At 41.2% G+C, this 12,312-nt stretch overlaps 1 protein-coding gene across 3 annotated transcripts in view; it reads right to left on the bottom strand.

Moving 5' to 3' along the window:
• The window catches only part of dock3 (dedicator of cytokinesis 3), an 822,502-nt gene that overhangs the window by 215,025 nt on the left and 595,165 nt on the right, over positions 1-12,312 (bottom strand). For all 3 annotated transcript variants that reach the window (XM_052017225.1, XM_052017226.1, XM_052017224.1), the window contains exon 16: positions 8,733-8,895. In XM_052017225.1, coding sequence (XP_051873185.1) covers positions 8,733-8,895 — 163 coding nt within the window. The remainder of the gene's footprint in view (positions 1-8,732; positions 8,896-12,312) is intronic.

A 12,312-nucleotide genomic window follows, 5' to 3' on the forward strand; every position in this document is an offset into this window, starting at 1 on the left:
AAGGTACAGAGGAGATTCACCAGGATGTTGCCTGGGGTGGAACAGTTCAGTTATGAGGAGAGACTGGAGAGGATATGTCTGTTCTTCCTGGAACAAAGGAGTTTAAGAAGAGAAATGATTGAAGTATGTAAAATTATGAGAGGTATAGATAGAGTACACTGGAGAAACATTTTCCCCAAATCAGAGGTAGATAAAAGTAGAGGACATAGACTTAGGGTAAGTGGGAAGAGATTTAGAGAGGATATAACGGGAACCTTCTTCACACAGAGAGTGGTAAGTACCTAGAGAGTGGTTGAAGCTGGGTCATTGACAGAACTCAAAATGTTTCTGGATGAACGCTTGGGCATAGAAGACTATGGACTAAGTGCTGGGAGATGGGATTAACACAGAAAGGTGATCGAATTGGGCCAAATGGCCTGTTTCCATGCTGTACAATTCTGTGATTTCTCTGACTCATTTTGGAAAGGCCTTTTGGTTAATATGCAACAATGACTTTTCTTAATACAGACAATATAGAAACCCAAATCTGAATTAAAACAGAAAATACTTAAAATACTCAGCAGGTCAGGCAGCATCTGTGTAAGAGGGAAATGAAGCTGACATTTCAGGCTGATGACTTTTCACTAGAACAATGCAGATAACCTTATAGATATCTGGAAGCAAATGACAATGCTTTGGTATCTAAACCAATGGAAAAAGTTGTGATATTTGGTTTGAGTTTTGATGATTCCCCTTAGGCTTTTTGTTTTCTTTTTAACCTGCATTATTTTGTGCTGAGGTGACATTCATCCTTCTTAGTAATATCTGATTTATTAGAATCAGAATCAGGTTTATTATCGCTGTCTTATATAACGTGAAATTTGTTGTTTGTAGCAGCAGTACGTAAGACTTAAAAAGACATAAGTACAAACACATAAAATTATTATAAATTACAAAATAAATAAATAGTGCAAAATAAAGGAACAATGAGGTAGCGTTCATGGACCATTCAGAAATCCGTTGATGGAGGGGAAGAAGCTGTTCCTGAATAGTTGAGTGTGGGGCTTCAGGCTCCTGTACCTCCTCCCTGACAGCAGTAACGAGAAGAGGGCATGTCCCGGATGGTGAGGCTCCTTAACGATGGATGCTGTCTTCTTGAGGCACCACCTCTTAAAGATAGCTTCAATGGTGAAAAACACGATGATGCTGGAGGAACTCAGCAACGGAGTTTGTCCAGCACCATCGTGCTTTTCATCTAGATTCCAGCATCTGCAGTCCTTTGTTTCTCTATCTTCGATGGTGGGTTGTGCCTGTGATGGAGCTGGCTGAGTTTACAACCCTCTACAGCCTCTTGTGATCCTGTGCATTGGAGGCTCCATACCAGGCTGTGATGCAACCAGTCAGAATGCTCTCCACTGTAAATCTATAGAATTTGCAAGAGTCTTTGGTGACATACTGCATCTCCTCAAACTCCTAATGGAGTAGAGCCGCTTGCGTGCTTTCTTCATGATTGTATCAATGTATTGGTCCCAGGACAGATCCTCAGAGATGTTGACACCCAGGAACTTAAAACTACTCACCCTTTCCACCGCTGACCCCTCAATCAGGACTGGTGTGTGTTCTCCCGACTTATCCTTCTTGAAGTCCACAATTAATTCCTTGGTCTTGCTAAAGCTGAATGTGAGGTTCTCGTTGCAACACCACTCAACCAGCTGATCTATCTCACTCTGAGATTTCACCAACAATAGTGGTGTCATCTGTGAATTTATAAATGGCATTTGAGCTATGCTGTCTGTAGACAGAGTAGAACAGTGGGCTAAGCATGCATGTGTTGATTGTCGGTGAGGAGGAGATGTTATCACCGATCCGTACTGACTGTGGTCTCCTGATGAGGACGTCGAGGATCCAGTTGCAGAGGGAGTTACAGAGGCACAGGTTTAGAAGGTTAGAGATTAATACTGAGGGGATGATGGTATTGAATGAAGAGCTGTAATCGATAAACAACAGCCTAACATATGTTTTGCTGTTGTCTAGGTGCTCTAAAGCAGTGTGGAGAGCCAGTGAGGTTGCATCCACTGTAGACCTGTTGCGGCGGTAGGTCCAGGTCCTTGCTCAAGCAGGAGTTAACTTTAGCCATAACCAAACTTTTGAAGCACTTCATTACGGTAGCTGTGTCACCAGTTGATAGTCATTGAGGCAGCTCACCCTGCTCTTTTTGGGCACTGGGATGATTGCTGACCTTTTGAAGCAGGAGGGAATCTCAGAACGCAGGAGTGAGAGGTTGAAGATGTCCTTGAACACTTCAGCCAGTTGGTTGGCACAGATTTTCAGTACCCGGCCAGGTACACCGTCGGGGCCTGACACCTTGTGAGGGTTCATCCTCTTGAAGGATGTTCTGATGTCAGCCTCCGAGACAGAGGTCACAGGGTCACTGGATGCTGTGGTGATTCGCACGCACAGATGTAGTGTTATTCTCCCTTTCAAAGCATGCAGAAAAGGCATTAAGCTCATTGGGGAATGAAGTATCACTGCAATTTATGCTGTTAGGTTTTGCCTTATAGGAAGCCTTATAGCATGCAAACCCTGCCACAACTGTCGTGCATCCGATTGTGTCTCTAATTTCACACAGAACTGCCTTTTCGCTCTCACAATGGCCCTCCATAGGTTGTATTGGACTTCTTGTAGGATTTGGATCACTGGTCTTGAACACCATAGATCCAGCCCTCAGCAGATTGCGAATCTCCTGGTTCATCCAGGGCTTCTGGTTTGGGAAAACCCAGCCACAAATCCGAAGATGAATCCCTGAATCTGGTCCATCCACCGATTCAAAGCAGTCCTGTAAACACTCCTCCATGTCCCTTGACCATACCTTCGCAGTCCTCACCACTGGTGCTGCAGTCTTTGGTCTCTGCCTATATGTCAGGACAAGAAATACAGCCAGGTGATTGGACTTGCCAAAGTGCAGGCGTGGGATGGCATGGTAAGCATTCTCGATGGTGGTGTGACAGTGATCGAGTGTGTTGGCTCCTCTGGTTCTGCAGGTGACATGTTGGTAGTAATTTGTCAGAGATTTCTTCAAGATGGCCTGGTTGAAGTCCCCTGTGATGATCAGGAAGGCCTCAGGGCGTGCTGTCTCATGACTGCTGATCATGGTGCTCAGCTCATCCAGTGCCAGTCTGACATTTGCCACGGGTGGAATGTACACTGCTACCAGGATATTGGTGGAGAACTCCCTTGGCAGGTAGAATGAACAATATTTGACTGCCAGATATTCCAGGTTGGGGGAATAGGACTGAGACAGAACCACCACGTCTGTGCACCACGATGAGTTAATCATGAAGCAAACATCGCCGCCTCTGCATTTACCTGATGCTGCGGTCCAGTCCATGTGACGGATGAAGCCCTTGGGCTGGAGCACTGTGTCCGGAGTGCTGGGGGTGAGCTGTGTCACTGTGAAGCAGAGTGCACAACAGTCCCTGATGTCCCTCTGGTACTGCAGTATAGTTCTTCAATTTTATTTTCCAGGACTGTACATTAGCCAGGAGGACGTTAGGGAGGGGATCCTTAGGGCTCTGTGTTTCAGTTTTACCTGCAGCCCTCCCCTGCAGTCACCTTTCCTGAAACAATGGAGATGTTCCCTGAGCTTCCCGCTGCTGTACTCGCTCCCTGTGTGATCTGGAGTTCTGAGTCTGCTGGTTCTGAAGATTGCTAGTTTTTTCAAAATGACTTGAAACGATGTTGCTTACTGCAGTGTCTGTGGCTGCAGATTTCAGCTGTAGTACTTGTAAATGGGAATACTTGATGATTCCCTTGGGAGCTGCACACAAAAAGTTGCCCCTCTCTGGCACCATCTTTTTTCACAGCAGAAATAATTGAAATGTTAATCATGTACCAACTAATATGGAAAAATGAGACCACTATCCAACACGGGATTAATCAGAAGCTGAAGTCATTACAGATTACTCATCCTGGACATCTGATTAATGTTGCACTGTCAGCAGACATGAAGAAATGGGACTTGAGGTCTTTCATCATTGTTTTTCAAACTTGCAAACAAACTGATTGTCTGTGCCCATATGACTTGGAGGCCTTGATGGCAGATGTATAATTTGTGCTAAGCATACAATTCATGGCATGTCTCATCCTGGGAAAGTTCCACTGCCATGCAGAGCATTAAAGTAATCTCCTCTCTCAAGATGCCAACACCTCTCCACCCACCAGTTCTCAGCAATGATCTTATCTGTGCTCTAAAGCCAGCAGTCTCATACTGCAATGCCTATACTTATAACAACAGAGAAGGCCATTTGGCCCTTTGGCTCCATGTTGGCTCCCAGGAGAGTCAACCCATAGTCCCATTCCCCTCTCATTTCCCTGTGTCCCTGCAACTTTTCATACATATGTCCATCAACTTCCTTTGATTCTTTAAGGAGTAATTTGTGGTAGCTAATTAACCTACTAATAAATCTTTGGGACCTAGTAGGTAATCAGAGCACCCAGAGAGAACGTGCAAACTCTGAGCAGAATTTTATATAACTCAATCATGTCTCCTCAGCACCCGAAGTCAGGATCAAATTTGGGTCCCTGGAACTCTTAGGCAACAGCACCAACAGTTGCATTGGGGTTAGAGCTGCTGGTCATTATCCATCATGACATTAATTTAACTGAATAGGAGAAGCCTTCCACCAGCTTGGCTATAGCCACAGTAGATGTAATATGTCAAAGCAGCAGTTGCAACAAGCCGTGATGATGATGAACTACTGAATAATTTTGAATATGAATGTATCATTGGTAAGTTTCTTCTGTTCTTATTTCTACATTATTGTTTATCTAGAAGTTGTTGTTTTAATCGTTCCAGCATCAAGACTTCAATGAAAAGAGTAGATGGAGAGACCAGGTAGACTCTGAATTACATTACATGCTGCTATTGTCTTTGTGGTACTGTTAACCTTCATATAATTATTGGATATACTGTACATTAAATCAGATTCATTGTTGACGTAACTATTTAGTACAATGTCTGAAAATTACAGAAGCACTTAGGTATTCCCCATTACAAAGAAATGGAACTGTTGCAGAAGTGAGTGACATATGAAGCACAAAATATTTGTATTTGGGAGCTTTACCTTTACCAATTATTGAATTGATGTGGTTTTCTGAGTCTATTTCATTATTTCCTATTTAAATTAGTGGAAGATTCCCTTGTCCCACTCATATGTGGGCTATAAATACATGCAGATGCAGAAATAAAGATATGAGAGAAATTCAGACAGGTTACTTGGCAATACCAAAGGATGAATGTGTGAGAGTGGCCCATTATTTCCTCCACTTATTATCTTCTTGCCGTGAAATGGAATCTTTGGCATGGGGTCCTTGAGATAATCCCCAGTTAATTAAGACATTGTCCCTTCCAGAGTCCTTTCACACTGTTGTCTGCTAAGATTCTTCTTCTCTGTCACCTGCTGTGCCTGTTTCTCCTCGCCCAAGAAGGCCTTAAGCAAAGACTCAGTCCTCCAGATGGTGGGATGTGCAGGAGACAGCAGGCAATGACAAAGCACCCAGTTCTCTCTGGAGTGTCCATGCTGAGTTGCAAATATTCAAATGTAATTTCAGGACCTAATGGCATCCCCCTCAAGATTCTGGCAATCCAATGGCAATGCTTACAACAGCACTCAATTACTGCAGCTGGAGAATGGACAGGAGTCAGAAGACAGGGAAGGAATTAATAGCTCCTATCCCCCTGAATCCCGCCATCTGTGCAGGCCGGAGCTGAAATATGCAGACAACATGGACTACCCAAGAATAAGAGTCATGAAAGCTCATTCAATACATACTACTGATCATAAGAAATTTCTTCTTGCAATACACCTGGAGCTGCATGCACAAGGTGTGATAGGTCTTGTGATTCATTCATGCATCCTCCATTGCAGTTGATTATTCCCTGAAGCTTCAGGAGACCTGAAATCCTTGCAAATACTCATGCTTCTTCAATACTGTTCACTCTTTTCAAGAAAAAGTTGTTGAAGTACCTTTCCTTCTGTAGAGAGCCTCAATAACATCCTCAATCCAGCTGTATGCAATAATCTGCAAAATAATGTACAGATCAACCAACTGCACATAAAATGATCTAGTGACTATGAAGTTCAAGGTAACAGTGACCCTTCTCCTATTTGGAGAGATATCCAGGCATGGTTGTTCAGCTGTAGATCCATCTGCAGAAGGGTGGAAGTCTTGTTACTGTCTTGATGGTAGAAGACACTAAAAGCAATCAATAATGCTAAAAAAAATTCTGGGGGCAAAAGGGAGAGAAGAACTTAAAACCATTACTATCACTAGATAAGAAATGTCACTAATCAGACTGATGGCTGAGAAGTCCCTTGGACCTGACGGTTCGCATTCTAGGGTGTTAAAAGAAGTGGCTGCAGATAGTAGATGCATTGATGCATTTTCCAAAAGTCCTGTCCAGGAAAGGTATGACTGGAAAACTGAAAATGTACAGCACTATTCAAGGCAGAAGGCAGAACAGAGAACAGTTAGCCAGTTAGCTAGCATTGGAAAATTCCTGGAATCTATTTTTAAGGAAGTAGCAACACTGAATATCAAGAGTTGGTGCGTAGGCTCTCTCTTGTTGGATGTTGTCATTGCTTGTCGCTTTTGTGTGCAAATGCTACTTACCTGAATGTCTTGCTCTTCCGGTATGTACAGATGAACTGCTTCAAAAGAACTTAAGAAATAGAAGCAGCAATAGCCAATTTGGCCCCTTGCTCCAATTCCACCATTGAATAAGATCATGGCTGATCTTTTTTTGCTCAGCACCACTTTCCCCTCTCAACTTGTCCACAGATTCTCTCAATATCCAAAAATGCATCTATCTCTGGCCTGAATGCACTCAGTAACTGAGCCTCCACAATCCTCTTAGGTATAAAGATCCTAAAGATTCACTACCCTCTGGGTGAAGATTTTTTTTCTCATTTCAATCCTGAAGGGCTAACCTTCAAGAGATCCTTGTTCAAAGAACTGTGATAAATTGGTCAAACACAATGTCCTTTTCAATAAATTGACGATGACTTAATTATCCATTTTTGTCCATCTATCCACTTTGAGCCACAGAGTCAGCTGTATTTGCTTTTTCTTCTTGTGTCCTCCATGGTTATCTTTGACGACCTCATTCCTTTCCTTGGCCCAAGGAGGTATCCTTTCTCACTCCTATTTCATATCTACTTGCACTATCCAAAAAGGATGTATTAGCTTCAATAAGGCCCAAATCCCTACCTTGCCACCATCTCTCTTGATCCTTTCATTATCATCAAACTGTCTGACATCCAGTCTGGATGGATTGAACTAAATATTGGGAATACTAAGCCATTATCTTCAATTCACATCATAAACCACAATGCCAAATTCAATCCAGACATGACCTTCAGAATGCATATCCTCACAATCAATAAGGCAGCCTGCTACCACCTCCATAATGTTGCTGACTCTATCTGCCTCAGTTCAGGTACTGCCGAAATATTCATGGTGTTTGACCATTCCAATGCACTTCTGACTAGTTTCCTCTACCTTTTGTGTACATGATGCCATCCACATCTCTGTTGCCTGGGTCTTAATTCACACAAAGCTCTTCTCACTCATCAATCTTGTGCTCATTGACTTATAATGGCTCCAGATAAGTGCAGCCTCATTTAAAAGATTTTCATCCTTGTTTTTCAAAGTTGTTATTGGTCTCAGTCCTCCCTAACACTGCAATTTCTATCAAGTCTATGATACCAGCACTCCTGTAACTCTGGTCATTTGATCATCACATCAATTAGTCCCACCATTGGTAGCAATGTCTTCAGCCAAGGTCGTATGAATTACTGGCTTAACCCTCAATCTTTTTTCCCTGACTTCTGGGCTATGTTCTAGGATTAATATAGAAAGGAGAAGTGCATAACAGTTAAAGATTAGGTTTCCTCATTAACAGCCAATTTGATAAACATCAAACAGTAGGATAATTGTAGTCAGTGATAGATGAATTTAGTCTAATGTAAATTTGGGCTAATGTGTTTAGTGAAAGAAATTCATTAAACATACAACATCACTGTTTATTCAACATAGATGGTTTGGTAACAAGGAAAGATTCCATGCCTCTGATCAGTACAATCATGATCCCACAATCCCACACAGCTCGTGGGCTTCACTGGAATGGTACCACCTCATCTTAGTACACAAATCCACAAGAGAAAACAATAACATTATGTTTATTTAATTGTTTTTTTTGCTACATAAGAAAGTACTCTTAATTAGAAAGTATAGATTGAAATATTGTTTCAATTTATTTTGTCTCTCTAATTACCACATGGTTTCCCACATTGCAAACTGCTAAAGGCCACTTGAACAATCAGGGCTTTATTTAAGGCCGCTTTGAGAGCACCCAATATAAGATGAAGTCTAGACCTGAAATGAATTGCCGCTTAATTTCCCCTTTTTCTTGCCTGTAGAATGGTTCTTATGTCTGGCTGGTCGTTTCCCCAGCAATGAAACTAGGTTGGGAAATTATTATAGATGCATCAGCCTGTGAAGCAGTGAGCTATCATGCATAGCTTTGCACATTACGACTTTTGGAAATTTTGAAGCTGGAGGTTGGTTACTGAAGGAAAAATGCACAATTAATCATTCCATATAAATGTCTGTTGATTCAGCAGTTTTGAATAAAAACATTTATGTGATCCTTTCAGCATTTTGTTGTTTAAAACAATGACTGATGTACTTACTCGAGCAGTGTCTGAACTCAAATCGAAGGTGTGAACCCCTGAACTTGTCAACTGGAATTGGCAGTTTGATGATTTCACCCCATCGTGGACTGTTGTTGTGATACATCACAAAGGAACAATGCTCAGTTATAGGGGGTTCTCCAGATCCAAGACTGATACAGTCCTATCAATAAAAAAAGTGACATTAATAACACTCCACAGTAACTTGTTAAATATTTGACAATTTGCCTTCCAAGAAAGTGCAAATGTAAAGTGAGCCTGCAGGGTCTAGTCCAATCCTTGCAAGTGCAGCAATATCAACAGGTTCTAATTTTCTGTGGCCTAGATTAATATGCAGATCATTTACAGTTGAGAATATTCTACAGTTGCCTGACAATTCAATCATCACTATCTGAGTCCAAACAATGACTAGTAACAATTTGTGTGCAGAAGAACAAAAAGTGCACTGACCTGCCTCAACATATCACAGGGCTCTGTGCAGCCAAAGAGAGGAGACTTCCATCTCAGCACTCTGAACGTATTTATCTCCAAGTGTCAAAACGCAAGGGACAGTGTGCTAAAGCACTCTCAATCTCAGACATTTTTAAACCTCTTTGTGTCAGGGCCCAAAAACAGTGGCTATTGCCTTTTCAAGTTTGAGTGTGACTGGGCTTTTCAATTTTGTTCCTGGATGGACTATGTCTGCTAGTTGTGCTTCAAGTTTCAATGACATTATTATCAAACATTAAACATTTTAGCTATAGTCAGCACTTTAACTATTGGAAATAATTCTGTTAATCCATTTGTGGAGTTTTCCCTGTGACCACATGGGGTTTCCCTGGGTGCTCCAGTTTCCTCCCACATCCCAAAGATGTGCAGGCTGGTACATTAATTGCCTCTTCTGTCTAAGTGAGTGGTGGAATCTGGGGAATGTTGATATGGATGTGGGGAGAATAAAAAAATGGGATTAATGTAGGATTAGTGTAAATGGGTGGTTGATGGTTGACCTGGACTTGATGGGCTGAGGGGCCTGTTTCTGTGCTCTATGACTCTATGATAATTTAGTATATGTGAATTCCATTTGAATGAAAACCTACAGAAGAGGATTGGGAAATCCTGGACTCAGAAAACAAAAATGTGGAAGAAACAAATTTTAGTCTGTGCAAATGCCATTATCAAGGTAGTAGTGTACATGGCCTTGTGTAAGGATGCTATATGACCACATACATGCAAGCTCTTTCCCACACTGCATCCTATCTCTCTTCTTACCCAACTCCAAAGACCTGTTCTCCTCTCTTTTCACTCTGCTGCCCCACTTTCAGTCCTTCACAGTGCCCCTGCTCTACATCTCCAACCTTCTGCCTTCCAGTCTCTTGCCCTTTCCCAAGATGATGCCACTCCTTTGTCAGTGGTTCTCCCATCCCCAGGACCCAGCTACTGCACCAACCAAGGCCAGGGGACCCAAGATATTCCAAACCCACCCCTGCAACATTCCTGCAGCTAAACCTTGTGTGATTTTCATCTACCTATCCAATGCCACCTGTTCTTAGCAGACGTGTCTGCCTGGTGCACCATGTGTAGGTGATAGACATGGACCATCAAATTAGCAGTGGCTGAGTGAGATGAACAGTGCATGGGATGAATCCGTCCCCTCCTAAGGGAAAACCTACAGCTCACATTTTGCGACCAACTTCAAGCATGACCCATAGTTTCAGAACTGCTGCTTTAACCAGTTTTACCCAGGTGAGGCCTGTGCACACAACTATCACTAACTATGGCTCTAAAATGCAATAGAGGCTTCAAATTAAAGCTGATTTCCTAATCAATGAGGAATATGTCAGCCAGTGTGTATGTTCAGTCAGAGTTTATCTGAAAGTGTAGACTGCAGCCAGGTACCAGGTATAAATAAAATGAAAAAGATCTTATAAAACACCAACCTGATGCAAAAATTTCGAGTCCTTATGAAAACCCATGTGATTTTACAATTAAATGTTCATGCTATAATCTTTTGAAAATCTTATATGATTTTTAGAGTCAAGCTCGAATTTGTAAAAAATCAATAATATCTTTTATTATTGTGCTTTTCTGTTGACATATGAATATATCTACAATGCTGATGATATAATCGGACAACTTGCTTGAGGGATTGATATTAGTCAAATGCCTAACTCTGCAGTGCTTCAGTTTTAGTTGTATGTTAATTTTGGCTCTCCCAAACGGTCATTATAAACTGCTGCAATAATCTGTGAGGAACTGAATGAATAAAGAAACAAACATTCAATTCAATTCAGCTGAAGCAAATGGAGGGAAAGACCAAAACAAAAATATTTTAATGTTGAAGTGCATTTTCTAGTGACTAGGTAGAGACAATTCAAAATCTCTGCTCCCGTTACAATGAGTGGCATGCACCTTAACACCAGTCTATCAGTGATATTTCAATGTTCAATCCCACAAAGTGTCCAATGGTGAGAAATGTATGAAATATTCAGCATTTATTTCAACTGGTAATCATATTAATACTTTTCTGTTTCTCTTCTTGCACTAAATTTAATCCAGTCACATTGTTAACATTCTTTTTTTGACAGCTACTCAAGGAACACTGAAATAACTGTAATTATCACTTCAGCAGAGGTTAACAATATCAATGTTGGCATTTTTGTCTCCAGCTTTATGTCCACAGTATTACAAAGTTAAGAATTTAAGGATTTGGTATAAATATTTTTGTATGTCTTTAATGTCAATCTCTCTTGCACTTGAATCCATCTAATCAAGTTTCCAGTCATGCCAAAAGACATTATCTGTAACCGTAATGCATTATACTTCTCTTCGAAGCAGTTGACTTAAATTGCCACACTTTTCTCTTCCAACAGTTTAGCTATCTGTTTGGACTACACTCAGTTGGTTCCATGGTTACCTTCCTGAACATTACCACACTGTCATCTTAAGAGTTTTCACAGAAATAAATCCATAACCATGTTATTATCTGATGCTGTCCCTTGGTATCATAATTACAGGTCACCTTATTAATGTATGTTTTAGTGTAAACCATGGTTCTGTGGTAGCAACTTTGTCTCCAAGTCAGATTTATGGGTTGTAGAGACTTGATTATATAATCAAATTATTGCAGGGCAGAGAGAGTGTTTCAGTTATGGACGTACCACCGATTGGCTGAGATGATAAATTTGGGGCCCCACATGTGGTTTTAGAAGGATATAAAATGATCCTACTGCACAATTCAAAGGATATCAACTGAGTTCTGCAATGATGAGGCTGATGTTTATACCCTAATTAGAAAAATATCTGTCTTTTAATGTGGGAGCCTTTCCTATTGAAAAACAGCTGAAACCTTTTGCAACATTGCAACAGAGATTACATTTCCAAGTACTTTTTTGACTGCACACTTTTGTGCATCCATTAGAAATGAAAATCTCTTTGAATTAATGTACTTTCTTTCCTCAGTTGATATATTTTTCCAAGTCTCCATCTCTCCTAATTTCTTCAACTTCTATCCTGTTAGACTGCTTGTACAACGTTCAATCTTAGATAAAGTGCAACTTCCCCAGTTTAAAATGGTCTTTGAAGCATGTCACAAACTCCCTAT

The sequence above is a fragment of the Pristis pectinata genome, chromosome 6, assembly GCF_009764475.1.
Source record: "Pristis pectinata isolate sPriPec2 chromosome 6, sPriPec2.1.pri, whole genome shotgun sequence".
Taxonomy (NCBI): domain Eukaryota; kingdom Metazoa; phylum Chordata; class Chondrichthyes; order Rhinopristiformes; family Pristidae; genus Pristis; species Pristis pectinata.